The 26,612-nt window shown below is 37.5% G+C and overlaps 1 protein-coding gene across 3 annotated transcripts in view; it reads right to left on the reverse strand.

The window, feature by feature from the left end:
* The window catches only part of SPIDR (scaffold protein involved in DNA repair), a 200,398-nt gene that overhangs the window by 10,477 nt on the left and 163,309 nt on the right, over positions 1 to 26,612 (reverse strand). For 2 of the 3 annotated variants that reach the window (XM_027674209.1, XM_027674224.1), the window contains exons 11-16: positions 17,394 to 17,552; positions 7,745 to 7,832; positions 5,300 to 5,443; positions 5,146 to 5,205; positions 1,397 to 1,595; positions 254 to 406 (exon numbers count right to left, since the gene is read on the reverse strand). In XM_027674209.1, the coding sequence (XP_027530010.1) occupies positions 254 to 406; positions 1,397 to 1,595; positions 5,146 to 5,205; positions 5,300 to 5,443; positions 7,745 to 7,832; positions 17,394 to 17,552 (803 nt within the window). The remainder of the gene's footprint in view (positions 1 to 253; positions 407 to 1,396; positions 1,596 to 5,145; positions 5,206 to 5,299; positions 5,444 to 7,744; positions 7,833 to 17,393; positions 17,553 to 26,612) is intronic. The other variant, XM_027674216.1, reaches the window with a different exon arrangement.

Consider the following 26,612-nt stretch of genomic DNA (forward strand, 5'->3'; position numbering starts at 1 on the left):
GAATATAATGAAACAGATTGTGCATTAAACATTTATTTTGGGGAATGAGTAAGTGGGAACAGAGCTTGGCCAGCAACAGGCAAACAAAGCCCACAAAGAAGTATAAAATTGTAAATATTCTAATGACCCACAGCAATGCTGTGCTTTTTTTATCCCTCCACGCTGTTTGTGCAAGAAATCAATATAAAGACATAAAAGATTAAAGTGAGCACAAATAATTAACCACATTCATTTCAGGAAAGGCCATACAAACCTCTTAGAGCACAAATGGAGTTGGCCTGTGTTGTAGAATCCAGCTCATCGAGTCTGACAGGGCCAGTCAGCTCACTGAGGTCAGCACTGGCAGCCGAGCACAAAAGAGGCTTTTGTAATGAGAGAACAGTACGTTCAACACAAATAATCCTACCTGCCAACAAAGACATTTCAACTCAGTACAGTAACAAGGAAAAAGGTGACCATGTTAATTGTCATGGCCAATAAAGACAACAATCTCTGCCAGCTACTGAACAGATGAATACACTCCATCAGGTTTTCTCAATGATAAAATATTTTCCTTTCAGTGATACATGCATCATGCTCTTGATACACTTCACAACTCCCAGGGAAAAAAAGAAGTTTTAAAAATTTGAACATGGCAGAAGAGAGTCTGATGCCACCCAGAATGCATTGAACCACGCTCCCTGCAAACGGGTTACCATCTCTTCCCTAGTAATAAGCTTGGGCACCCCTTGAGATGGTCTTACTTTGTTTCAAAGATTACAAAGAGTAGGTGCATGCAATGCTTTATTCTCCAAAGCAGAGATTTTTGCTTCAGGACACAGCCATTTGCACAGTTTTGTATTTTCAGTTCACTTACATGTTGGAAGTGACTGAAGGCGTGAGATGCAAACTACCCAAGCAGTCACCATACAGAACACAACTTGAAACTCATAAAAAGAGTAACTAAAGATGAAAGTGAAGTGAACTACCATAATTTCATGATCTGTGTGGTGGTAAAGGCTCACATCTAAGATGGTATAGGAGAGCTTGTAAAATTTGTATATCTAGGGACACATCAGTTTCTTAATATTTTTGGGTCTTCTGTCAGCTAGCAAATTCAATTGACACTGGTCATCAGATTCAAATGTCATCAGGAAAGACTGCCAGTAATATTAGTGGACATACAACAAGATTACTGAATTTCTCATTTACTTTGGAGATCAAGCCAAAAATACAAAAAAGAAACCTTAGAGGAAAGCTCTAATTACAATCCCTTTCAAATTTCTCATGCCAAACTTGCGAAGTCTCATCTTCATCTGAGAACGAAAGTCTCTGGAGGTTGCGTATCGTGGTGTCAGAGATAGGGATGCTATTTCTTTGTGACTCCAACTGCTTCAAAACCACAAGTAAAACTTACCATTTCCCCACAGTGCATCCTTGAAGAAGACAAGTTGCGAGGCAACACCGAGGGCTTCTGTGATTTCCGTACTGAGAACACATGATGCAGTGACTGCCACAGCAACAACTTTTGGAGTCATATGAACCACATCTTGCAATGTGGAGTCAGTCACAAACAACAAAATCTCTCTTTGATTTATAGGAACATTGTGTTTTGTCTATCATTAAAAAAAAAAAGGATACAAAATTGGAATGCAATTGTTAATTTTTTTAATAGAAGGAAAGACTAAACATTCTTATATTTAAATAAAAAATAAAACTGACGGAAATTATTACATTTAGGGCTTGTACAGGATAATGAGCCAAAGCTTTACTAGAATTTTTCATTATTCCTTACTGCAGATACAAACATCACTACATTAAATTAAGTTTCCGAGGTTGACTCTCTGGAATCTTGGCTTTACCTCTGTCAACCATCACACTTTATCATAATTCACTTGGACTCTACATGGGATTTGAAAATATATTTTATAAAAAAATATGTATTATTTATTTAGATAATATATATGATATATATATATATAAAGCTAATTGGATGGCTTTACTAAGACTTACATAATTTTTGCCTTAAAAAACAGAAGGAAAGACTATTGCTACGACTAATATTATTCCTTTGTGAGCACATTTTCTAGGTACTGTTATCAGATTCCCAGGAATTCCAGTCCTTGGTTAACAGCTACTGTCCAGTCCTTGGCTAATGGCTATTGCAAGTTACAAAGTTGGAGCTTTTTCTTTCAGTTGAACAAATATCCCTAAATATTTCAATGATGCATAAAGTTAAGGAAGCACATAACTCAAAAGTAAGAGACACAGGAATCTGCAATGACAATGTAAGTTTTCTGCCCAAGACAGGTATAAAAATATCATGATATGACTAAATTAACGTCCATCACAACCAATGAATAAACCCCCTACATTTCAGCTCAGCCTTTGTATCTGAAAATAATCAACACACTACCAGGAGTGGTTTTTAAATTTTTCACACTGGGATAATGAACAAGACAGACATCATATACACGTCAGTTCGTATTCCTGAATCTCTAACAAAATCAGTTGGGTTACAATTTGATGATTCGGGCTTTTATTTTGTTTTGTTTGTTTGTTTGTTTTTTAACACAGCTTATAATATCTATGTGTGTATGTGAATTTTCCCAAGCTTTAGAAAAATGGATATTTTGCATTTACCAATGCAAGCAACGTGTAAATTTTCAGATTCTAATATTTTAAAGTGTTTGACTAAGATTAAATTACTTCCTTAATTTAAAATGTTCTTGTTGATCTTTCTAATTAGTCTGCTGATCAGAAATTCACACTTAAAACATTTAACTGAAAATTGAATACTACAATAATTGGAGAGACACATAGCATTTTATTCTTGAAGTTGCGTCTCTAGCATAAGGTAAGGCAACGAGAACCCCAACTTTTTGTCTTTGCTTAAATTCAAACCTTAGCACCATTAACCACACTAAACCCATCTTTCTGTTCATGTTAGCAGCTCTTAGAGCAAATGTGGTAATTGTAAAGTGACTGGGAAAATTTACAACTCAGATATCACAGTTATGCCTTAATGAAATATATGCTGCCTAGTGCATTGATGCTGTTTCTTTGCCTACTAACTACATACATTTGAGTACCTTCTCTGCCTAGATAGCATTAGGACAGCTTCAAAGAAAGGATTTTTACATCTGTCCCTTGAGAATTAATAACACATTAAAAGCTGTGTTTCAGAATAATCATTCAAAAATTAAATAATAATAACAGCAAAAATCACAAGTTAGTATAAAATCATCATCTTGCTATGTGTGACAATTTGTTCTGAACAGAGAGGACACGACAGACAAATAGCAGCAGGATTGAGTTATAAGGAAGGACAGCTCCTTAACCACAGATGGAATATATTTCCTCATATTCTTTCTGAACCACAGTACAGATTCTGAGTAATAATAAAAGCATATTTCCATTCCCACTTTACACAAATTAAGTAGTATTAATTTAAGTAGTTAATACTGTAGCTACAGAGACTAAATACTGTTTTTTAAAGTACACCTGAATTAGCTCATATAGCAGATTATTTAATAATTATAAATCTGCAAAATAAACCAAATCATAGTCTCTTCCTCACTTATTACAACTTGGTGATTTTTCATGTCATAGGTATGTCCTCTTGGCAAAGGCAACTGCAGGAAACAAGCTGCTGTTCGTGATCTTCTTCTGTGAGGATTATGCAAGTAATACACTACCTTTACATTCCTAGAGCAGTTATCTAGAAAGTTAAACATATGAAGAATATCTTCTATTGCTTTTCCATCATTACTTAAAAAAAATTTATGAGCACTCATGTTGTTCACTTATGTGTTTACAGTTCGGCAAGTGAATAGTCATTAAAAAAGCAGCTAATAAACCTCCAAGTAGAAAGAAAAAAATCATAGACTTTTTTTTATGTTAGCTAATATTCCATTCTTCAAAATCACATCTGTTCCTGCATGCTTCATCTTTTCTCTAATTCAGTGATGAAGAGCTTTTACAGAAGAATACTGATGACCCACATCAGCATTTCAGATGTAGACATTCCTGAATACAAAAATGTTTGGCTAGGATGCCTCTAGTCTGCAATTTTATTTTATTTTGCACTAGAACAGGTTTCTTGGAAATAGAAGTTAACACGTGTATGTGTCTTTCTGTTAGAAGCCTAAAGATCCCTTCAAGCTAGCCCTAATTTCATGTTTGCAAATGCTCTGTTACATTCTTGCTTAGCATGGAGAAAACACAAAAGACACCCCTCGTCTCTGGAGTTAAAAGTACTCCCTGCCTAAAAATTAAATCATAACTCATTGGCTTCTGAAGCAAAAGGGCAAGACCTAAATTAAATTTATGTCTTACACTGGTGGGAAGCATGTCCAGCTATTTTGCTGGCCGTTCTGGAATTTCTTTGTCTTTCGTTCATATGCTTTGATTCACACTTTGTTTCTTGTGGAGCTGATGGACAATTGCAAATTATTCTCCACCAGAATTCAGTGCTGGCTGTACTAAGGATCCAGTCACCAGGAAAAAATAAATAAATCAGCAACCAGAAATTCCTTTAACTACTAAGGGAGTTAGCAACATTTTGAAAGAAAATTGTAGCATCATTCAGAAACAAATAAAATATAATTGTAAGCTTTCCGGCACAGTATGGATGGCAGATGTATTTACCTAAGAGTTCCTCCCTTTTACTACTTACTGGACCATAAAAGCCAAATTTGCCTGAGGGGCTTCTATGGAAGTCAATGAAAATCATCAACACACTTGCATGAAAAGAGCAAAACTGTATTTTTATATAACCATCATCTGTTCCATTCTATGCCTCAATATTCAACTGACTGGGAGCATTGCATAGCAAGATTTGCTACGTACCTAAGGACAGCATTTAGCTATAAATGGAGTCTCCACTGCAAGCTCCCTTTTCAGGGTGCAAGATTATCTCTGGTAAGATAGCAATTTATTCAGGAGTAATTCACTTTCTAGACTGAGTGGCATTGAAACTGGAGATGCAATTCATTTCACCCATATTCACAAGCATTTTAGACATGGTGATAATTCTGCCCATACAACTCTTGAAGTTAATTCCAGAAGGCTTTGGGTTTCCTCTGAAACAAGATGAATGATGGTTTCTTCACATAAACAACATGCTGATTTTATGTTGAATTCATTACTAAGTGAAAAGATTACCTGCAGCCTCAGATAAAGCACTCGCGCCCCAAAGCTACAACGCTTGTTACAACCATCGATCTGAAAATAGTACAAAAATAGGGAATGAGACAAACATGATACCAGAAATCCAGTGGTAAAAAGTACTCGTTATCTGATTTGTAAAGCAGATTACCCGAAGAATTTCCTTTAGATCACGAACAGCTGGTGGCTGGTATAAATTAGAAATCTGTTCTTCCTCATCCACTTCCACATGTACTTCACCAGACTGAACAGTAAGAATATAACAGAAGCTGGGAGGAGGAAGATTAGTTGTCATCTATTAAAAAGTAAAGAAAAGAAAAGTGACCTTAAAACAGGCACTTTAATTTGGCCAGTCAAGTTTTTCAATAATAGGCAAAATGAACAAAACAACTTATATTTTAAGAGGGATGGGGAAACAAAATTATATGGTTAATAACAAGGACTCTGATGTAGAAGTTGACTTAATAAACCAACATTCATAAGTTATAAGTGAAATCAGCTTTTGTGCATCATTCTTTCCATAATCTGACGTTGATCTTCATCACAAAAACAACTCATGATTTGGCACACTTGGCAAACACAGTGACTCTTTCAAGGTGCTTTTTGTTGTTTTGCATTTTTTTACTATTTGGTAGGAGTGCATAGACTTTTTTTTTTTTTTTAACATCCATAACTTGTCTGATATTTGGGGACTTTTGCATGTGGGTGGGTTTTTGTGATAGTAAACAGCTGCCGAACTTTTAAAGCTGCCAAATTAAATCCAGGACAGCACAAGGAGATAATGAAGAACAGGAATGCAAGAGCTGCAAGAACTGCTCTCTTTGTGTTATGCCAGATTTTTCTTTCTCCCTTAAAAAGTACCATGACGTAACAACTTTATCAACCACCACTTAAAGAGGGCTCAAACTAGAAAGACTTGTCAGAAAAGACAATGCTAGAAGATAATTTTTATGGCAAAATACTCTTTTGGCAATGTTTGTTGTTAATAAAGCTTCTAATTTAATAGAAGAAATCTGAATCTACTAAAGACAGCTGCCCACCCATTAAAAAGAATATGCATAAAGAAAAAAGCAAAAGAAGCTGATACCCAAACTCTATTTGCCTCTGTCACCAGTAAAGAAGGCATTTGAATGTATATATGGCTCAAAAGAAATCAGTTCCATAGATCTCTTCCCAATAATATTATCATCATGCTGGCAATATTATTTATGTACCTGTATATAAAACTGCTTCCATATAACTGTGCATAAAGCTATAATGTTTGTATCAAGAAAAATGTATCTCAAGTGAAAGAAATCCACTCAGCCAAAAACATGCAGCATCAGAATGCAAGTTGTGATTCTTCGTGGAATGAATTACCATTTCAAACCCATGACAGAAGTGTAAATTACATGATTATGGAAAGTTTCTTCCATTTTCAGACTGCTAATAAAATAGAAAAAATCAGAGTCATAACAACCCTAACTAACATTTAAGAGCTTTGCTCCAGCCATGGATATTCCCATTCTGTTGCCCACACTATTTTAATGCAGAAAACCATCCATTTCTCTGAGACTTCTAAAACATGTAGATGAAAGGGAGAGTTAAGGAGAGTACAGCTATTTCACTCAGTTTCAGTCTTGATTTTATATGTAACTAAGGTCTGAGCTTTTTATTCTTCAGTATAATCCTCTGGGCAGTGCAAAGAACACTCCACATTGGAGATGAAAGATTCTCAGACTTTAGAAATATCCAGTAGTATCTATCCATCATTAATGTTCCCTGGTTTTGAAATTTGTTTATTTCCAGCTTATTTTTTTTTTCTAGAACCTGCATCCCACTTGACTCCCTTATGGTCTAAACCAAATTTTTAATACCACAAACTTCTTCCCCAAAGAACAGCCTAATCAAGAACAACAAGCACTTGGCTATCCGGAAGCTTCTCAAATGATCTCATATTACCAAAATGACACTTGATATGACAGAACTCCTTTTCAAAGACAAAAGCTAATTAAAGGAAAATTACAGATGTGAATTGAGCTTTGCAAATACATAGTAACATACTCTAAATCCATTTTTATACCTCCCCACCCTCTAAAATCAGAGAAACATTAATTATTTTAGTAATTACTTTTGTTTTCATCCTTCGACTGACCTCACATGAAACAACTATCAGTCAAAGTCATCCTAACTAGAGCAAGACCTGCTTCCAGCAGTCAGTCTGTCTTCACAGAAGTTAATCTTTGGAAAAGCACTTTCAAACCTAAGGCTAAAAAGTGCTTCTAAAGAACGAGTTAGTATCCCTGTATTTCTCAGCTGGCTCCATGCTATCTACTATCTCTTTCCTCCTGCAAGGAGAAGAGAGGAAGAATTTGTCTGGACATCTTATCATTCTAGCTCTAGAGGATTAATAAGGGGATAATTGCATCATTTTGGAAAGATGCTGCTGATCCAGAAGGCTTCAGGTTAGCCTGGGAGGTTGTCAGAATCAGTAAAACAAAACTTGGTAGGTAAACAGAGGGAAAGAATCTTGATTCCCCAAGTAAACATGATTATACCACCAACAAAAATACTAGTTGTGGGTGAAAAAATTCATATTCATAATAATAAAACTTACCATTTCAGCATCTTGACTTTGTCCGGGAACTTTTACAGGCACTACTGGAGGCCACAGACTGTCTATCAGACTAAAAAGTCCTAATGCCCTTCAAAGAGACCAGTAAAATCAGGTTTAAAATATTTTCCAGTGTTACACATTATATTAAAAAGATTCATTAAGAAATGTAATTTAAACCATTGCATGATTATGAAAACAATTTAAAATCACATTTGTTTTCTGGAAGCTGGTTTTGATTTGGTCTAATTAAATCTCCATCATTTCTGCTGCAGGGTGGAGAGGGAGGGAAGGGATGTATCACATTCAGTGACAAAAAAGTCATATTTAATCCTTTGCTACAAACAGCTTGCTACATGATAAAATTCAGGGGAACTGGGGTAAATGCTAGCTTGGGAAGGAAACAGATACCAATACAACCTCTTTTAAAAAATAGCTTTCAACTATTTAACTACTAAAAAAAAGTTTTGCTTCTAAAATTTTCATTTCTTGTTTTTTGTTGCTAACAGCTGATTGTAACTGCTTTCAGGAAAGTCAGTTATTATCAGATATAGAGAAACAGGCAAGATTTTGTTATCTTAAGTACATGAGCAGAGGATGGTCTCCTTCCTACACAGTTGCCCATTTAGTTATTCGATTTATTTATTTATTTATTTTCCAAGTTTCACACTTTTGATTTACAAACAAACATAAAATTAACAGCCCAGCATATTAAGGTAAGATGTGGCAGACTCTTTAGCAAACAAAGTTGTACTTTGCAGCAGTTCAGTGGCTGCTCTGTGAGTTGATGGAGCATCCTTGCTGGACGGGCAGTAACATCTGAGGGAGAGGTCAGAAAAACAGCTGAGGGTGGGGCAATAGCTACAGATAACCAACTTGAAGAGGCATGCATTTTTGAGTTAAAGTTCTGAGTTATCTTGTCCCGGTCTTCTCTTCTATGCAGTTGAAGCACTGAGATCTGGATTTTAACCCCACACCGACCCTATGAACAAGTTGTCTTTTCCTCCAATTAAAAAAACCCACTATTTCTGAAGCAGTTTTAAAAAATGAAGTCTAAAACTTGCTAGAAGTAGTATTATCTTCTAAACACAACTGTTTAGTAGGAAACCACATACTCTGGTACAGGGCTGAAGCATGTTGCATTATGCTGCTTCTCTTCAAGGGTCATGGAAACTTTCCTTTCAAAGTTCTGCTTTTAGCTCACTTCTGCTTAAGCTTACTTATTTCTGCATTTCCCTAGTCTTTCTCCAGATCCTTAAGTGCTTAGATTTTGGGTGCCTACAGACTGAACTTCTCAGCACATTTTTTTCATGAAGTGCCAGGTATTGTCTGTGATTCAGTGTTAATAGTGATGCCTTTGGACCAGCACTACAAGAAATTTTACGGATGCAAATCTCAAAGTAGATCTTGTGGAATAAAACTTGTGTTCACAATTCAGTAACAAACTGGCAGAGTGAAAAGATGATGTTGCTACCTGTAGTTGCATTCTCCACACTAATGAACAGATCAGAAACACAAACATGTTGCTCTTTTACAGAAATGAACTTCCTGACTTATACAGCATCAACACCAAGGCTGTAAAAGGAGAATGCTGAGCTCAAAGATTGGGGTGTTTATTTTTTGGTTTATGTTTTGTTTTTAACAGTGAGTGCATTAAAACACACAAAGCAACATTTCTTAGGTATTAAAGAGATCTGACAGCAAATTGACCACTACTTGAATCCTTGATCTGGGCAAGATTTTCTGTTTTGTATTTTACAGAACTATGCCCTCTCTACAGACACAAGAAGGGCCAATGCCCACAGAAACTAACTAGTCTTGCTGACTGGGAGATGAAAGGAGAGTTACAAAAAGAGAGCACAGCCTCCTGTACAACTCGGGCAGTTATTTAAGTGGCCTTCCTCACACAACCTGCAGCACGAGGGCAGAGCATAGATATGAACAAACCACAAACTCTGTGTGTGTACAGAGATTGCACATTTATCAACTTAGAGCAACTAAGCTATTGTTGTTGCATGTTCATGTCTTCAGACAGACCTTACACTGATCTCTCATACGTATTTTTAAGTGTTCACAAGGGACACGAAGTTGTCCTTTCTTCTTTAGCTCTCTTCCAACTGTTATCCCATGTCAGTATATGTAAGATATATGGTACATTTTCTCCTACTCCTTGTGTCCTTTCAGAGAAGGCCATCTACTGCTTGAACTACAAGCACTTAATTATTAGTAAATGACAGTATTTGTTTACCAGCAGGCAGAGGGTCAATGCTGTGTGAGGAATGTCTCCTGAACATCTTGGCCCCATTATTTCTTTGACACTAGTCAGGCCAAGAGCAGAGACATTTGCCAACCAAAGGATTTGTAAGTTCCAAATCACATCCTGCTGGGATCCTTGTGCACCAGCTGGGATGTTCTCTCCTAGAGCTGTCACTCCATCAGTTGGTGTCCCTGGTGAGGAGCTCCCCTCTTGCTCCACCCACTAATATGCCTCTAAGAAAGGTAACTCTCTCTTTACACTTATGGACTTGGACCTAGCAGAGGGGTAAATGAGTGAGGGCACTACAGTGAAGAAATAACAAAGACATTCTGTCCTCTTCTGTAGAAAATCACTATCCTCACAGAAAGAATAAAATTCATTCTCTTTTATTGGCCAAGCAACACTCAAACCCCATTTCAATCTGACTTGAACAATGGGTGTATTTTATCCAATATGTGTATCCTTCTGCGGCTATAGAGTCAGGACAAGAGATGAACAGCTGGCTCTGCGCTACAGTGAAGAGACATGGTTAGCTCCCATGTGCATAAAGAGCCTCCCTGGTGACAGAAGACAAAATAAAAATGTTAAAATTTTGCTCTGTGAGTGTAATTACTAGTTACTGTCTTAAAAAAAATCATTTTAATCACAGAAGGACAGACTTCTAAGAAAGGAAAAGCAGAGTGAAAAATGAGAAGAAACAGGCTGAAGAATCAAAAAGAAAAAAAGAACATGTAAAGTATTTAGAATAACTTTTTTTTATTATTATTTCAGAGGCTAGGGCTCTGTTGTAGTACTCTATAACTTTTCTTTGAAAAAAAAGAAAAAAAAAAGACTGAGTCCATACCATGAGAAGGACAAAAATCATCTCTCAGATTCTAAATGACTCAGCTCTCTACTTTCCATGCCGAACTTGAACCTATGTTTCGTAAAAAAATTTTTGTCTCATCATAATATGTCTACTGTTTAACACCAACACAATAAGACCACCAGTAACTCCATAACTCCAGTGGAGTGTTACAGCAGAGATTTCCACAGAAATATGAACTTATGACAGGCAGGTATGCCTCTCTTCTGTAAACCCATATGCTTATATATAATGGGATTTTTATATATGTGTGTGTGTGTCTATATACATACAATATGCAAAAAAGTTTTTTTAGTGTCCTTAATTATTTTTATTATCCAATGTCCTCAAAAAGCATCTCTCTCAAACTTTCCTTGCTAAACTTCAGTACATCTTTTCTCTGTATCCACAAATGCCAACTGCCTGCTGTGTACTCTGCTCTGACAGCAGTCAGAGAATTTTAAAGATTTAATACTGTTAAACAGGCTCAATACATGACTGAGAAAATGCAGAATATATGTGCAACACTTGCAGAAATTAATCCTGACCTATTTAACAAATCACGTTAAACTACTCCATAGAAAAATCACTAGAAGATAGGAGTGATACTAATAAAATAGCATTTACTTTTCCCTCACCAGGATTCTCGCCATAAATGATGACTGTGCTGCTCTGCAAAGAATTTGCTTTAGTTTGCTCACCTAACCACCTTCCTTCTCAGTTTCACAGCTCAATAGGAGACAGAAGTCACCTTCTGCTTCTAACCTTCTTGGCTTGTTTTGCCCTTCACTGCAGTCAAATGGCATAGATTGGTATGTGCATACATTCATACGCCTATTTGCTCTATGATTTTTGGTAAAAACATACAAAAAAAAGAGCAAGGGTATTGTAACTATAGACAGCCAGTAAACCGATAAACGAGTACTTAGGCTATCAGCACCTCTCTGATCCTGTGGAAATTCCATTCATTTATACTACAAATTGTACTACAAAAATCAAACAAGACCAAATTTTAACTTTTCAAAACTGTATTTCACTGACTCTGACCTGACAACTTCCTTTATAACTTAATAAGGAGATTTTGTTTATTTCTCTTACATGCATGAGGTTTCAGCTACAGTTCTGGTCCAAGAACTTGATGTGTGCCATACCTGATTCAACTTTTAACATACAGCTTATAGGCTGGGGTATTTTCTGACTTTAATAATCATAACACAGTCTCAGGGGAAAATTACAACAGGGAGAAAATATCAGCAATGTCAAAGAGAGTTAAAGGAAAAGAAGGCTCATAAGTAGGAAAAGAAGAAACACTATGTAAGGTTTACAGCAAGGAACAAGAAGATGCTAGGACTCTCTTCCAATATCTTCCACAGCTTTGCTCTGAGGACTCCAGACTTGGCACTTCTCTGCTTCCTCCTCTCCTACTTCTTACAATTTTAGTCTAAAACAAAACAGTTTTCTTTGGCAGTGTCAGTCTCAATTATTAAGAACTCAAAAATAAAGCAATTCCTAGTCCTTCGTGCAAACTTAAGAAGAAATTCCTAAATAATCACCTAGACTGCATAAGCTTCAACTCTCAAGGGACAAGTAATCCAAATAAAAAGCTCATACTGTAGGCTACCTCTCCCTTTAACTGACCTACTAAGATCTTGTAGTGCACAAATTGTGCAACATCACATTTCTCAGACTTCAATAATAAAAGAAACAAAGCCACAAAGTAAAAATCTGAGCCTACTAAACCAGCATCTCAGTCAAAATACAAAGAGAGGAAGGGCTGCTGATCTATTTTTCCCAAAGTTTTGTTTAGATATATGAAATTATTTTGTTAAACAATTTACATACTTTAATAACTCAATTTTCTATAGTACATTAGAAATTACATGTACTACATTAAACCACTGAAATTATAACATAAAAATACTTTTGAATCAACATCGATATGCCTATGTTATTCTCGGTGGTGCTTACTAAACAGATTAATGACAGAAGCACTGAAGATACAAGTAGAAGTCCATGCTTATTAAAGAATAGAAAACTCAGGAGATAAAAAAAGATAATTTCTGATACATAAGCAGTCACAGAAAGTGATAAAAAAGTAACGCAAATATTCAAAACTTCAATATGATTACTGAAATTATGCTTTAAATAGAACTCAACTTTTAACCACAGCAATTACTGAAGTGTTTCAGGACCTCAAAACCTCAGAGACGTGGGTGGCTCTTTTAGAGCCAGTCGTTTTGGAGGAGGGAAAACTAAAGGAAGGAAGTTCTGACCTCCTTGCTCTGTGGAGAGTTCTTACTATCACATTTCCTGTCTATGTCTAGCAGTTGAAACACTTACTTGTGTATCAGTTAGCAGTGGTCCTCTCTTCTGAGGGCAAAGCAAAACGAAGAGAAAGTACACAGTGAAAAGTAGAGAAAAAAAGGGAGAGAAATAGAGGCCAATGAAGCATGAAACTTAAACAAAAAGAAGAGAAAAAAAAGAATGAAAACCCTCAGGCACAATAGTGACCACTACAGACGTACAGAGAGATTTCACATTTCAGTGCCTAACATTTGAAAGTTTAAAATGACAAAAAACAGAAACCAACTTTATTTGAAAATGCAGAAATTTCTCAGAAGAACTTAACACTGGTTGTTGAACTCTATTCAGAGTCTACTTACTTTAGAGGAAAATCCAACAGATAGTACAGCCTGATATGAATTAAATGTTGGCTCAAATGCCAAAGCTTATGAGTTGATGTATCCTTCTAAATGTTTTAACCTATCCAACTTAAGCATGGATTTTAACACTATCAATGCAATAGCTGCCTCTTCTTTTGAAGCTTATTAAGCGTTTTTTGAATTTAGGGACAAAATTTGTACTGCCACCCTGTGTTCTTCCTCCTCTCTCCCTTTATAAATGGGTGTCCTCTATTCATTCTGCTGAAACTCTTCATATTTTTAACATATAAGAAAGCATAAAAGGAAGAAACAGGTACATGTGCTATACTCAGCTGTAAAACAACTCAATGCTTGGAAAATGAGGTGAAAAGACACACATTGTGAAAATCCAAATTATAATTCTGTGTGGAACTCCAGTCAGGGATAAAAACATAAATTTAACAGTTTTTGTTGATAAAGACACATATCTAACTACAAAGTTTATCCTAGCTCATTGAAATTAATTTCTGGTAGGAAGCAGCAACTGTGACAATTTATAGGTTATTTACTCCTCAGGCATTTTAGTGAGTGCTCAGTCCCTGCACCTCATTGCACCCATTTAGTTACTGGTTATACCGGACATACCTGAAACATGCCTGGGATCCATTAAAATCGGGGGGGTTATATGTTAGCTGTACTGCATACAGATTCATAACCAACATTCCTGCCCCTAGCAGCACACCCTCAAAATTTCACTTCCTCTTTCTCAAAGGGCTGAATTTAAGAGTGACACATGAGGTAGTGGGAGGACGAGAGCGAGAACACATGCCTCTAAGGAGCCAACAACACCAGCGGCAGATCAATGAACATTTTTCAGTCTTTTCCCTTTAAACCACTGTAGCATTTTTATTCTTTTTTTGCTGATACTATGCATGCAGTTCAGGGAATAGTTGCAGGAAAGGCTAGGAGACAAGTATGAATGGGAGGGTGAAGAGAAAAGGTGTCAGGAAACAGATACCAAACCACGTAAGTTAATTCAGCTGCTACAATACTGTTTCCTAACTTATCCAACAGCCTCAAGAAGAGAGTAGAAGAACTGCTGGAAACTGGACACTGAACAAGCTATGGCAACTCTGCCATGACTCAGCCATGTCCATCTGTCTTACAGGATTGCCAGAAACTGGGCTGCAAAAGGAAACACCACTTCCTTTACTGGACTGCAAAGGGAAGGATTTCTTGAAGGAATGGTTTGGGGTAGTATGTTTTCTGTGGGGTATGGGACTTTTTCTGAAAACCACCTAAATCAGTGAAAGACCTTCAAACAACCTAGTACGAGACTCTAGTACTTGTTAGAGCATATGAGTATTCAAAACCAACATTCAACATTAACATTGTTTCTCTCAATGAAAGATTACTATAATTTTTCACAGGGCTGATCTTCATCAAGACAGGACATATTTGTATAAGTTCTTATCCCACTTTTCTTTCAGAACACAAATGTTTTCTTATTGGAGAAGAAATGGGTTTAGTCTTCAGCACATCTTAACAGTACAGGTCCATTCCAAAGATCAAATACTGCTTAGAGCCAGGTTTTTGCCCGAATGTAAAATACTTCTTATTACAGGTTTATAGGTTTTTAGTCCTTGAAATGCAACTTCAGCTTAACAACAGTGATTTTAAAATTACATTTACTGGAATGATGTTAAATATTAGATACTTGATGATGAGGATGGATGATGGCCTGGAAAATTTTCTGAACAATAGCAGTGGTCCATTGATGCAAAATGCCTGAGAACTTCTTGTATCTATTAGAAAATCTCCTCTGTCTCATGGAGGGATGGAGGAAGCACTCTGTCTCTGATTACAATCAATGTGACTGTGGGACAACATGCACATATGGGATCTTATTAGCCATTCTTGGCTTTCTCCAGATCATGTGTTTCAAAGGCACAAGGAAAAAAGTCATTACTTTTCCCTCGTATTTCCTACATTTTATTCCCTTTTATCCATTTTAAAAGCCACTGTCAGACTCCAGGAAACAAACAGTTTAAAAGTCATCTCCTTCCAAAAAGTAATTGGTGTTCTCAAAAAAAAAAAAAAAAAAAAAGAGGCAGCAGTCTTTCTTGCAGGGCAGACCGCACTCACAGACACATCCCATCATGTGTTTGGATATACCACTGGCTCTGGAAATCCATTTATCCAGTGGCAATGAGTTCTACAGCTTAATTATGCTCCCTGCGAATAAGTACTCCCTCATACTCATTTCAGCTATGGCTTTACTGTGGTTTCAATCACACCTAGAATGTGTCCCAAACACTTAAAAGTAATAAAAAGTTATAAAGCAGAACTTAGGCTAAAACAATTAAGAAAAAAATAAATCCCTGAACAATTCCCCCACCCACCCATCTTGTACAATGAAATCACGTTTTAACCACTGCACTGTCCCCGAAGCTACACTAGCCATTTTCTTTTAATGTTCCCTAGCAGGGTTACCACCAGCACAGCTCCAGCTGAGCCACCAGCATTTTCAGCAGTGTGTCTTCTAATCGTCCTCGGAATAGCCAGAAGTAAGTTACTGCTGCTTTGAAACAGAATTTACATTAGAAAAAGTCTGTCTCTTATTAGCTAGGCAGAGTACTGGAAGCACCAGCAGCCAGTTGTAAAACTTCATTTGTGTCCAGAATTCCAAAGCCATTATTTAATTTGTTTGGAAAAAATGTAACTCGGAAAAAAAGTCAACAAAATAATTAAATAAGAAGACGTGTTTGTTATTAAAGGTCCATAAAAATGCAAGTAGACTTGAAATCCAAAGGATCTGAAAATTAACACTGCAAGTACACAAAAAGAAAAGCATACTGAATAGGGCTGGCTGGAAAACAACAATTCCATTTTGCTAAACATTTCAAGGCTTTGAAATTTGTTTTTGTTCCAATATGAAACAAAAATGAGACTTTCTCAAAGTTTTCATGAAATGAGAATGAGAGAGAGAATATTCACTCCCTCTGGACCTGAAAAAATCTTCCCAACAAAGTTGTCTCCAAAATAGATAATGTTTCCATGAAACATTCTGGTTTTGATGAAACAGCATTTTTCACCAAGAAAAAAAGTGTCAGCAGAAATACCATAGCCATTCTAATAGCAAAGGCTTATCTAGATCGGAGGCTTGTACGAATAAATTATGCTGAGAACTGAACCAATCTAATTATATTTATATAGGTCCCCATGAGAACACTGTATCACTTTCCCTAGAAAGATACTCTGTAAGATACTTTAACTATTTAATTTTTTTTTCTGACTAAAGTTATTTTATTTTATTCAAAGAATGTAAAAGGAACCACAGAATAAGCAAAATCTGAGAAGTACCGTAAGTCAATTTGTTACTTACCTGAGGGGATTTTTCTGTAAACGTGATGACATTCTTATTTCAAAATAGGATTTTATATTTTTTTAAAGAAACTTAATCTATGGTTCTAAAGCCATACAGACTTAAAAGAATTAAACTCTCATATAGTCAGAGAAAGCCTATGCTTGAAACTTCAACCCATACTGGGCAGCACTGTAGAAAAACTTACTGCAGTAAAAAGTTCTGCAATAAAAGGGAGGTGAACTAATGTTTTTAAGTCTCTGAATCTACTGAAGAGGAAGTAACCACTCATATTTTATTAAATATTGCATACAGCAATTCCTTTCTCTGCTAAGGGTGTATTTGTGCGTTAGCTTATTTACGCTATTTTGGAGTACAGTGGGGTCAAGTACAACTGGATGTCCCAAAAGTAGCAATAAGGACATTTAATTGAACAAAGACAGGTTCAGTTGTTTCAAAGAATGTTGGTCAGAGAAATAAATAAAAAGGCAGATCATCTCTGCCTGCCACATCAACCAATACGTTCTCCCATTAATTGTTCTCACCTTCCTCTTGTAGCTCTCTGTAAAATTTTCATTCCAGCTAAGCAGCAGAATTTTCCTTCCCATCTCCTGCAATACTGTTCAATGTCATCTGTGGAACTCAGGGACTGCAGCTGCACTTCACTGAACATGCCATAGGCATCCTGGACAAGGAGGCATAACCTGCAAAACATTCCTCTGTTACTCATTGGCTTGTCTTCATAACAAACCAGTGAGCAAATTTCTGAAAACTGTATTACAGACTTCACGACAGGGCTTATGCTCTACAACATACCAACAAAACCAAGAGATTTTGTTTCATTAAAGGTTTTCTCATGTACATTTTCAGGAGATAAAAGAGCCATGAAATAGAGAAGCATGACTGAAACAAAGTGTATAAGGCTTGCACTGGGGATTTGATGAATTAACTGTTATGCACTAAGTAGTTTGTGTACTTATAAAGAAAGTAAGTTGAGGTTTTGCCTTAGTCAAGGTGAATTCTGCAATGCAGACAGTGCAATGACAGAAACATGCATGTGTGTACAAATATAAAAATTCTGCTTAGAAGTAAATAAAGCAACATGTTTCACAAGTAATAATCACCAACACTGACACTGGCAAAGCAAGCATTACATTTTCTATAACTTTTTTTTTTTAAGAAAGAGTTCTGAGGAGGCGAAAAAGAGTGAAACATCAGTTTTTCTTTTTAAAAAAACCCAACATGTAACTGCAGATTGGTATATTCAGTATTGGGTATGAGGGAGCCCACAGAAACTATTTTAAGAAGGTAATTAAAGAACCTGCTAAACAAACAATTTGATTAATCTATGGAAGATGGGGGCTGTAAGACTGGGAAGTATTGCTTAACCAACTTGCTGGCATCTTGAGAAGATATTACTGTCATAAGAGATAAGGCAAAGTCAGTGGATGTCATACATTTAGATAGTCAAAAACGCATTTCACAAGATTCTGCACCTGAGATGAGCAGCCACGATAGCATGAGTCATGCAGGGCTGGAGGAAGGAGGCTGCTGTCTACAAGATGGGTTTAATTGCCTCAGAAAGAGACAGTTAAGCATGGAAACTTTTCAAAGGGAGGCAAAAATTACCTTTGAGGGTAGCACATGCATCTTTATTTCTATATAAAACTCAGGGGTGCACTAGGGAGCAGAATTCAGTTCATTTCATGCCAAAACTACCTTCCCCAGAGCAGCACCATTGCTCACAGCAAGCCAACTCCAACTGCTTTTGGAGGACATCATGTAACATACACACATCCTGAAAGCATTCAACAGTAGTCATTATCTCTTTATAAATTGCATTTTAAATTAAATTAGTTCCTACACTGAAGAAATTCATGTATTTTCTTTGCAAGGAAAAGTAGGCATGTGGAAGACCATTAATCACACTTTCCTTGTTTGTTATGAACTGTCTACCTTTAGCTTACATCCTTAAGAAAGCTGTATTCAACATAAGATACAACCCCAAAGGCTTTCAGGCATCAGCAGTTATGTGAGCACCAGCTAAGAGTCCTCATTTTTCAGACTCTGGTGCTGGTTTTAAGGAACAGGGAAGGGTAGGACTGGACACAAACAAAGGCTCCCGTGTTTACCCCATATGTCTAGCTACGAGGGTCCCATACAAACAGAGTCATCATCAGAAAAAAACCCAAAACAAACTAAAAAAACTACATTTGCCTGCTGCTTTCCATGTCAGGACTTTGCAATCAGTTTAGAACTCCCCTGAGTTTTAACTGATTTGACTGAAACTCCTTGTGATGCTGTTTTGTTTGGAAAACCAGAGCTCATATGCTCTGGACATTTCTGAAAATCAGATTGAGGGGAACCGGAAAAACAAAGCAAACAGTTTTGCCTATGTTAACAAAACATTGACTGTTAATTGTGAAAAATTAGGCCTCCATATCTTGGAGCAAGGAAGGGCCAACTGAGTTAGCGTCAGATCAGATCAGTTCAGCAGTCTCTTAACTGATCACCAGGATTTCTCATATCTTTAGTGAGACATAACTGAACACAAGTAAGTTCCAGACTAGCTGGCACCAGGGTCATATTAAATCCTCTGGGACATGTTAATTGCCCAAATAAAATTAGCTCGGTTGGTGCTGAAGACATCAGTCACTAAAAGTGCATTTTCCAAGTCCTTTTAAGTCAAGCAATGAGATGGTTTCAGTCAGACATAGGAGTCTCAACTCCCCACATCCCTGGCCACAGATTTCCATCTCTTTGTGGTGGCAGCATAAATGGCTGGGACAGGAAACTGATCTGACCAAAAAAATACTGTAGCCAAATCATCATCATCATCATCAGAGTTCCTTGAAAATTAACTCTGCAGAAGTAAACTCCTGTTCGCATGGAGTACTACTTCTAGACAAGGATGTATTTTCCTCGAAGCTCTCACTGCAGCTGTCCAGATGCAGCACGATATCTCAGGTCATATGATGGGAGAATGGTCATCTTACGACCAAGCTCAATGCACTGAAGAACTGTGTAATTTGAGGCTCCTATCACTAATGTTCCCATTCACACTAGAAAAATGTTCATGATTATTGGCATCATGAAGCAACGCAGAGCAGCAGAACCTATAGCATCAGATTCCAAGTACTTTTGATCTGTCAGGTTTGTACACATTAGCAGACAGACACTATACTACACTTGTTCTAACAGTATCCAAAAGATAGCCACGATTTCTCTGCAACACCCATTTAAAATGAAATGCATATGTTCGCTCCCTTGGAAGACAGAATTTCACAAATAACCTTCAGATGCCCAATTTCAGACTAAAAGAGGAATATCCTAAACCAACGCCATGAAGAGAACTTCACAAACACATGGTCCCTGCTTCACTATTCTTTTAAAACAGCATGAATGAATGATGACAAAACCTTGAAATGCTATAGGTTATTTAATGACAGGTGACAATTGATTTTCCTACTCAATGACTGTGATGAAACCAGTTGTATCCCACAACAGACTCAGTGATGCACTTGGAGAACTACCCTCCTGTTCTTCGAAATTGGTTCTGTTTCTATGGATTTTGTACATGCTGTCAGCATCACTGACAGTAGTTCAGCTGCATGCAGAGGCTGTTGATTCACGACCTTAACTTCCTCACCAGCACTGGTTTTCTCCTTGATTTCACTTCATTCCCAGAAAAGTGCATGTGTATTATTTTCCCGTGTTGCAGTGTTGCTCTCATATTACAGCAAATGTGCTTGCAAATTAATTTTTAGTAGAAAGTCTAACTGTGATTTAAGCAACAGCTTGTCCCATGATTTCTTCCCCCTTTGAAGCTCACTACCAGGATAAAATCCCACATCTAAATTATGAGAAAAGTTGCAAAGCCAAAATTAGTATCTGCCCCCCAGGAATTCAGCATTTATGTTTTGTGCACATCTATCACAAACACTTTTTTTTTTCATAAAATGTGGGTTTATACTGAATCAGTTAATCAGGTTAAACATACTTTTACAAATGCCCTGTCAGTATGCATAGTAATGAACTGTTGAAAAAAAAAAAAAGAAAGACAACATCTCCAATTTAATCAGTGGTGCTTGTGTGTGGAGGAAATAATGGCCATCTTTATTTTTGGGACAACAGGATGCAACCCTGTGTAAGACCTCAGTTTAAGATACGGCTTTGGAAATTGAAATTTCTCATGCAAAATAGCAGAATTCACTCCAGAAGAGTAAAGGGTAGCAGGAAAGCCAGTAGGGGAGCAAATGTGGGAAAGCAGACTAAGGAAAAGTTGAAGTATGATGCATTGGTAATAACAAAAGGGGCGAAGATAGGGAATGATAAGAACTGAGGCAGAGATTAGCTTTTTTTTTTTTTTTTTTTGAGTAATGACACAGTAAGTCTCATGCAAAAGCTTGGGAAGATTTTGTTAATTTGTTAATAGCCAGGAGCAAGGATGGGGGCCGGGGGAAGATGAGACTGATTACTCTGCATTATTTCTATGACTGTGCTGATCTTTAGGACAAAATGTCTCCCAGTAGAAATCTGGAGAAGCTTACAGGATTACTGCCATGCCCTTCTCCCAGTTAGTCACTCTTCATGGGTAAACACTTCTTCTACTATTACTTTTTCATGCAAGAAAAATCATACACCTCCATACTGCTGCCTTGTATGAGGCAGCTGACTTTCTGGAGAGGTAAGTGCAACAAAAACCTTCTTCATTTTTGGTCACCTCCAGCCTCCTCAGCAGCTAGTGGAAAAGACTAAGAAAAGGAAGGTCTTCCTGCAGAGGAGATGAGAGTGCGTGGAGGCCAGAATGGACTGATTACACAGGTACTGCCTTTACCGAGTCTTGTGAAAACAAACAGCAGAAATTTGTCACAAACAGATCTTAATCAACAAATAATTGTTTTACCCTTGGGTAGGAGGAGAACTGTGTGGCCCACAGCAGCTCTTCTCCATGTACAGCTAAGATGTGCAGTACAGCATGAGGAGCAAGATGGCCAGGCAAACACTGTCACCTTTGCAGAGCTCTGCAGCAACTTCATTAGTTGCTCTTTCTTTGGAAGGGAGAGAAAGAGGGAATGGGAAAATGTCTGAAAACTAATTGACTTGTATTAGCTCTGATATTTGTTCATTCTTTATCTGAACCATCCATGAGACAGCTGCTGCAGCTTTGTTTGTCAGGACTTCTTATCTCTGTGAGGTGCGGTCCTAGCAAAGGCATAAAGCACACGTACATAAACACACATAAACAAAAACCCCCTCTCTCCCTTCATCACCAGAGGCACAACACTACCTACACAACTCTAATTCAGCAACTTGTCTGGTCAAGTCTCAAGGTGGAGCTGATTAACTCCTGCTAATATGGCTCAGATTCAAATTGTAACCTGCAGGACACCACCCTACTGGGATTTAATTTCTCTCTACCCTATGAACTCCTTGCATTCACCATACCCATACTACAACTGAAAAATCAAAGCTCAGGGCACAGGGACAACCATCCATCTTCCCTACCTCCTTGTAACATAAGCAGAATTTCTCTATTAAAAGAACTATATTCGCCACATGATGCATTGCTTCATACTCCCTTTTGACAAGTACGTAGCCTTCTTTAGGGAGACACAAGATACAGGGTTTTCTGCTTAAAAACCATACTATTTGCTGTCGCTAAATAGTGAGTGAAGGTCTACAGAATATAACTGGATTGAATAATACAAATACAAATTAATGATGATGATAACTAGCTCCTTCTCTGCATAGGTACAGAGGAAAACACAAGCACAAGCACCACTGTTTCCAGTTTATAAGGGGAATGTCAAGCAAGAATAAGAATCCTGGTCATAACTCCCTCCAGGTATAGACATTTCTAGCACCCAGGCTGGTGTTCTTGTTTGAAGCAGTGAGATGACATAAAGAGTGGTAATTTGAAAACTGGAGGTTTAAAATGACTGAAAAGCACAGTTTGTGATCATGTATGTTTTTATTGGGCAACTGCAGAAGGGCCCAGAAGGAAAGAAAGGAGAAGGCAGCTCTGGACCTGGCAGAAGTATAGGTGGAAACTGCACATGTGTCAGAGTATCACCAGGGAAATGAACAAGTCTTATCTCAGCATCTCAAATAGAAAACATGTAGCAGAGGCCTCTCTGGTCTCAGGAAAGGAAACTTTATTTTGCAGGCACTTCCTAACAGAGGATTTCTGTAACACACTTGCAAATAATGCACTACAGTAACTATACCAAGTCCATAATTTTGGATTTTCCTTGCTTTTCATTACAATTTTATACATATGTAAAAAAAAGGAGAGTGGTTATAAAATAACTGTTTCTTATTTTTTTTTTCACTTCCTTGAATAATCACTTCAATACAAACTGGAAAATCAAATGCAATTTCCACAAGGTCTTTCATGATTCCCCGCCTGCTGATGGCTTTTTCCATTTCTTCATTCAGGTTAATCCTTCCACCTACTATTTTCTGTCTATGGCCTGAAGAAGCAGCACTTCTGTGGGAAAGGGCTTTTGTGCGTAGGAAGAGACCTGTATGAGCCAAATGTGTCAGCAGAGATACCTTTTTAATGTAGAATGTGCACACAGAGAACAGAGCTCCACAGCACTGTAAATGTTCCCACTCAAAACATGGAACATCACCTGCCTGGTGGGAACTACATACAGCTTGTCAGGAATTGGTGTAGCACAAAAGCCAGCTTTTTGTATTCGCCGTGACAACCACAGCTTCACATGTGACAATTTTTTTTGGCATAAACCATTTCTTACAAAAAGTTTCCATGTGGCACCAATGAACTTTTTAAACTCCCCAGCTGACACTGTCTCTAAGTGCACTTTTGAATTAAACTGCTGATGTGCGTGGTTTATGTGTACACAGAATTTCTCTCAAAAGTAAACAAAACATTTAAAATGATAAAAAGACATTCCTGACATCCACTCAAACCCATTATGGAGCCTAAGCTGTAATTTCAAACAGTTACATAGTTGCACTAGAAAAATATTTTCAGTATCATGGAGAGCTTCACTTATGTCAGATTCAAAAATGAATACTGAAATTCTTCTACATTCATAGTTTAAATTCAAAGTAATTATGCTACACAAGTCAATTTTTATAGTGATAGTTGGTTTAGAAGACACAGAAAGTTAAGGAAAAATAACTTCCTAAGTACTGCCTAAAAGCCTGTATAAAGCTTGGGCCTCAACAGAGCAATAAGGCCTTCCTCCCTCCTTATCCCCCTGGCATCTCCACATTACGTAGCATGTAATTCACAGTCCTTCTGCTAAGATCCATTCCACAGAGTTTATAATGTAAATAAAGCCAATTTTGAGTAGTAACAAAAAAGCAAGTACATCAGATCACCCCATCTTGTTTCAGACTCACTGTGCTGTTAACTGCATTGGTAAAAAAAATAATGATGCAAACACTCCTCAGGGTCCTCAGTGTACCATTACTTCAGCATGGAGTCCCTTTAAAAATCCCTTGTTTATTTCAGTATACAATTCAGAGAAATTATTACTTTCCTGTATGTCATGATTTACTAATCAAGAGTAAAATGTATATTTTGGAAACTTACAGGCTCAGCTGAAAACTGCAAGTCTTTCTTATGGATGATGTCCAATAGAAAAATCATGTTCCAAATATAACATGTAATTACCACCCAGTCATTTCAAGTACTTATCTATGAATCTGAGGAGGGGTTCTTTGTTTATTTTCTTAATCTCAACACTTTGTAATTATTGTTTTGGCATCCAAGAATTCCAACAGTTGACGAGGTGCTGCCAAAAGATCTTTTCTTGCAAGGTGCTCAGCACCCTCCTTTCCAAGAAAATCAGCATTCGGTTGCTGGTTCTGGCAAAGTGTCACATCATCTTTGCCGTGCTATGTTTCCTCCACGCCTCAGTTCCTTATACGTAAAAATCAGAATAAAAGTCCTGTCTTCAAAGGGTGATCTGAAAGCAATAGCTGAATAATACGATTATATCTAGGAGGGCTGGTCCACAAAGTCTATTATGTGTGCTAGATCCCATTTGAGTTAGCAGTATCAGTAGGAGGCTCTCCATATATATTTATGGAGAGAGAGAGAGAGAAAGAGGGCTTCCTTGCAGTATCAACCCATTTCTTTCACACTACAGGACTTAGAGAACTCTCAACTCACCCTGCAAAACTCACAGTGAGGGCTTCACAGCTTCTAGGATGAAGCAAGAACACTTTGCAGCAGTACTGGGATCCCTGATCTTTCAAGATTGTATTACTTGTGGATTCACCAGATTTATTTCTGAACCACAGAGACCATGAATGGGATCCTAGAAGATTTTATGTAAAAACTAAAAACCAACATACAGTGAGTATTAAAAAAATAACTGTCCATTTTAGTGGGCACAGAACATCCTAAAACATATTCTTTGTAGCATAGCATTGCACGTGCACTTCCCATGGCATGTGAAAGGTAAATGAAATATAGTTAACACTGAAGTATTTCTTACACAGCTGCGGATGTATGCAATAAGACATTCTGCTGTGTCAATACCACATCACCTCACTGAACTAGCAGAAAAGTATAATATTCATCACAATCAAGGGCAGAGCAAAGAGCAAAGAAGAAAAGCAGAAGTGAAATCTTGCTGGGGCTCCTTCCCCAGCAGAAAGGCAATATTCCCTTTTCTTGCAGGGCCTGCCGGTTCTGTTTTTCACTCACGCTGTTTTCCTTTACTCCGCGCTAGTGGCTGCCTCTCCTAGGTGTGTTTCTAAATGAGGGAGAGGGAGTGTGTTTGTGTATGCATGCCGTGTGTTTACAAGAGTTATGGTAGCAGTTCTCAGCAGTCCACTGAGAGTTCTAGGAAACGGTCCCTGTTATTTTATTCTCGGTCAATGTCAGCTCATGTCAGGCAGTAAAGATCACACAGGACAGCTCGCTCCATCTCGCAGTCCTGGCCGGAGGCCTCAATGGGAGAGGGAAAGGGAGCGAGCTGCGAGTGGGCGGAGAGCCTTCCCAGCACTCTACCAACCACTGCAGGAGGAATTATGATAAACACCACTCTGGAAACCAGATACAACAGTACATTGTGTTCTTCTTCAGAAAAACAACCCGACTTCAGCTCACTTAAAGTAAACAGTTAATCCTGTTTATCTTTTTTTTTTCTTTCTCGATGAGTTGTTAACAGAACAATCTCTTCTGCAAAGCAAATAAGAGATCTGTCCCTTAAATTCATACTGATTTTTTCTTCCCTCAAGAAAAAAAAAGCAGTTCGATATGTAAACTTTCTACTATCGGCAAACAGTGTGGAACAACAATCTTTCTTGGCTTGAACTGACTTAACAAAGCAATGCCAAAACTGAATGAAACCTTTCCCTCACTTACATATTTTACTTTGGGAAACTGAAGTCCCAAACAGACCGTTCTATTCATCCCTTTTAACTATTCATTTTCTGACAAGAACAAGTAAAACTGGTTAAAACAAAAAAAAATCAGGATGCGTGTTGTCCTTGCCACTGGAGCACAGGGTGCCTGGGGAGTAGAGAGCAGCTACTGAGCAGGGGGTGGCTGGTCCCAGGTTTTCTCTGAGAGGTGAAAAGAGAGGAGTCAGACTAATTGACTGCAACTGAGGCAACAAACTCTTATCCTCTTTTTCAAAATATATACTTACTGTGCAAATTCGTGATGTCCCTGACATTCAATAATAAGGATGATTAATTAGAAAAGCAGATGGAATTGATTTTCTTGTTTTGCTGGAGTCACTATAGCCTACCTATTAACTGCTTCTTACTGG

The sequence above is a fragment of the Neopelma chrysocephalum genome, unplaced genomic scaffold, assembly GCF_003984885.1.
Source record: "Neopelma chrysocephalum unplaced genomic scaffold, ASM398488v2 Primary Assembly neopelma1_22, whole genome shotgun sequence".
NCBI lineage: Eukaryota > Metazoa > Chordata > Aves > Passeriformes > Pipridae > Neopelma > Neopelma chrysocephalum.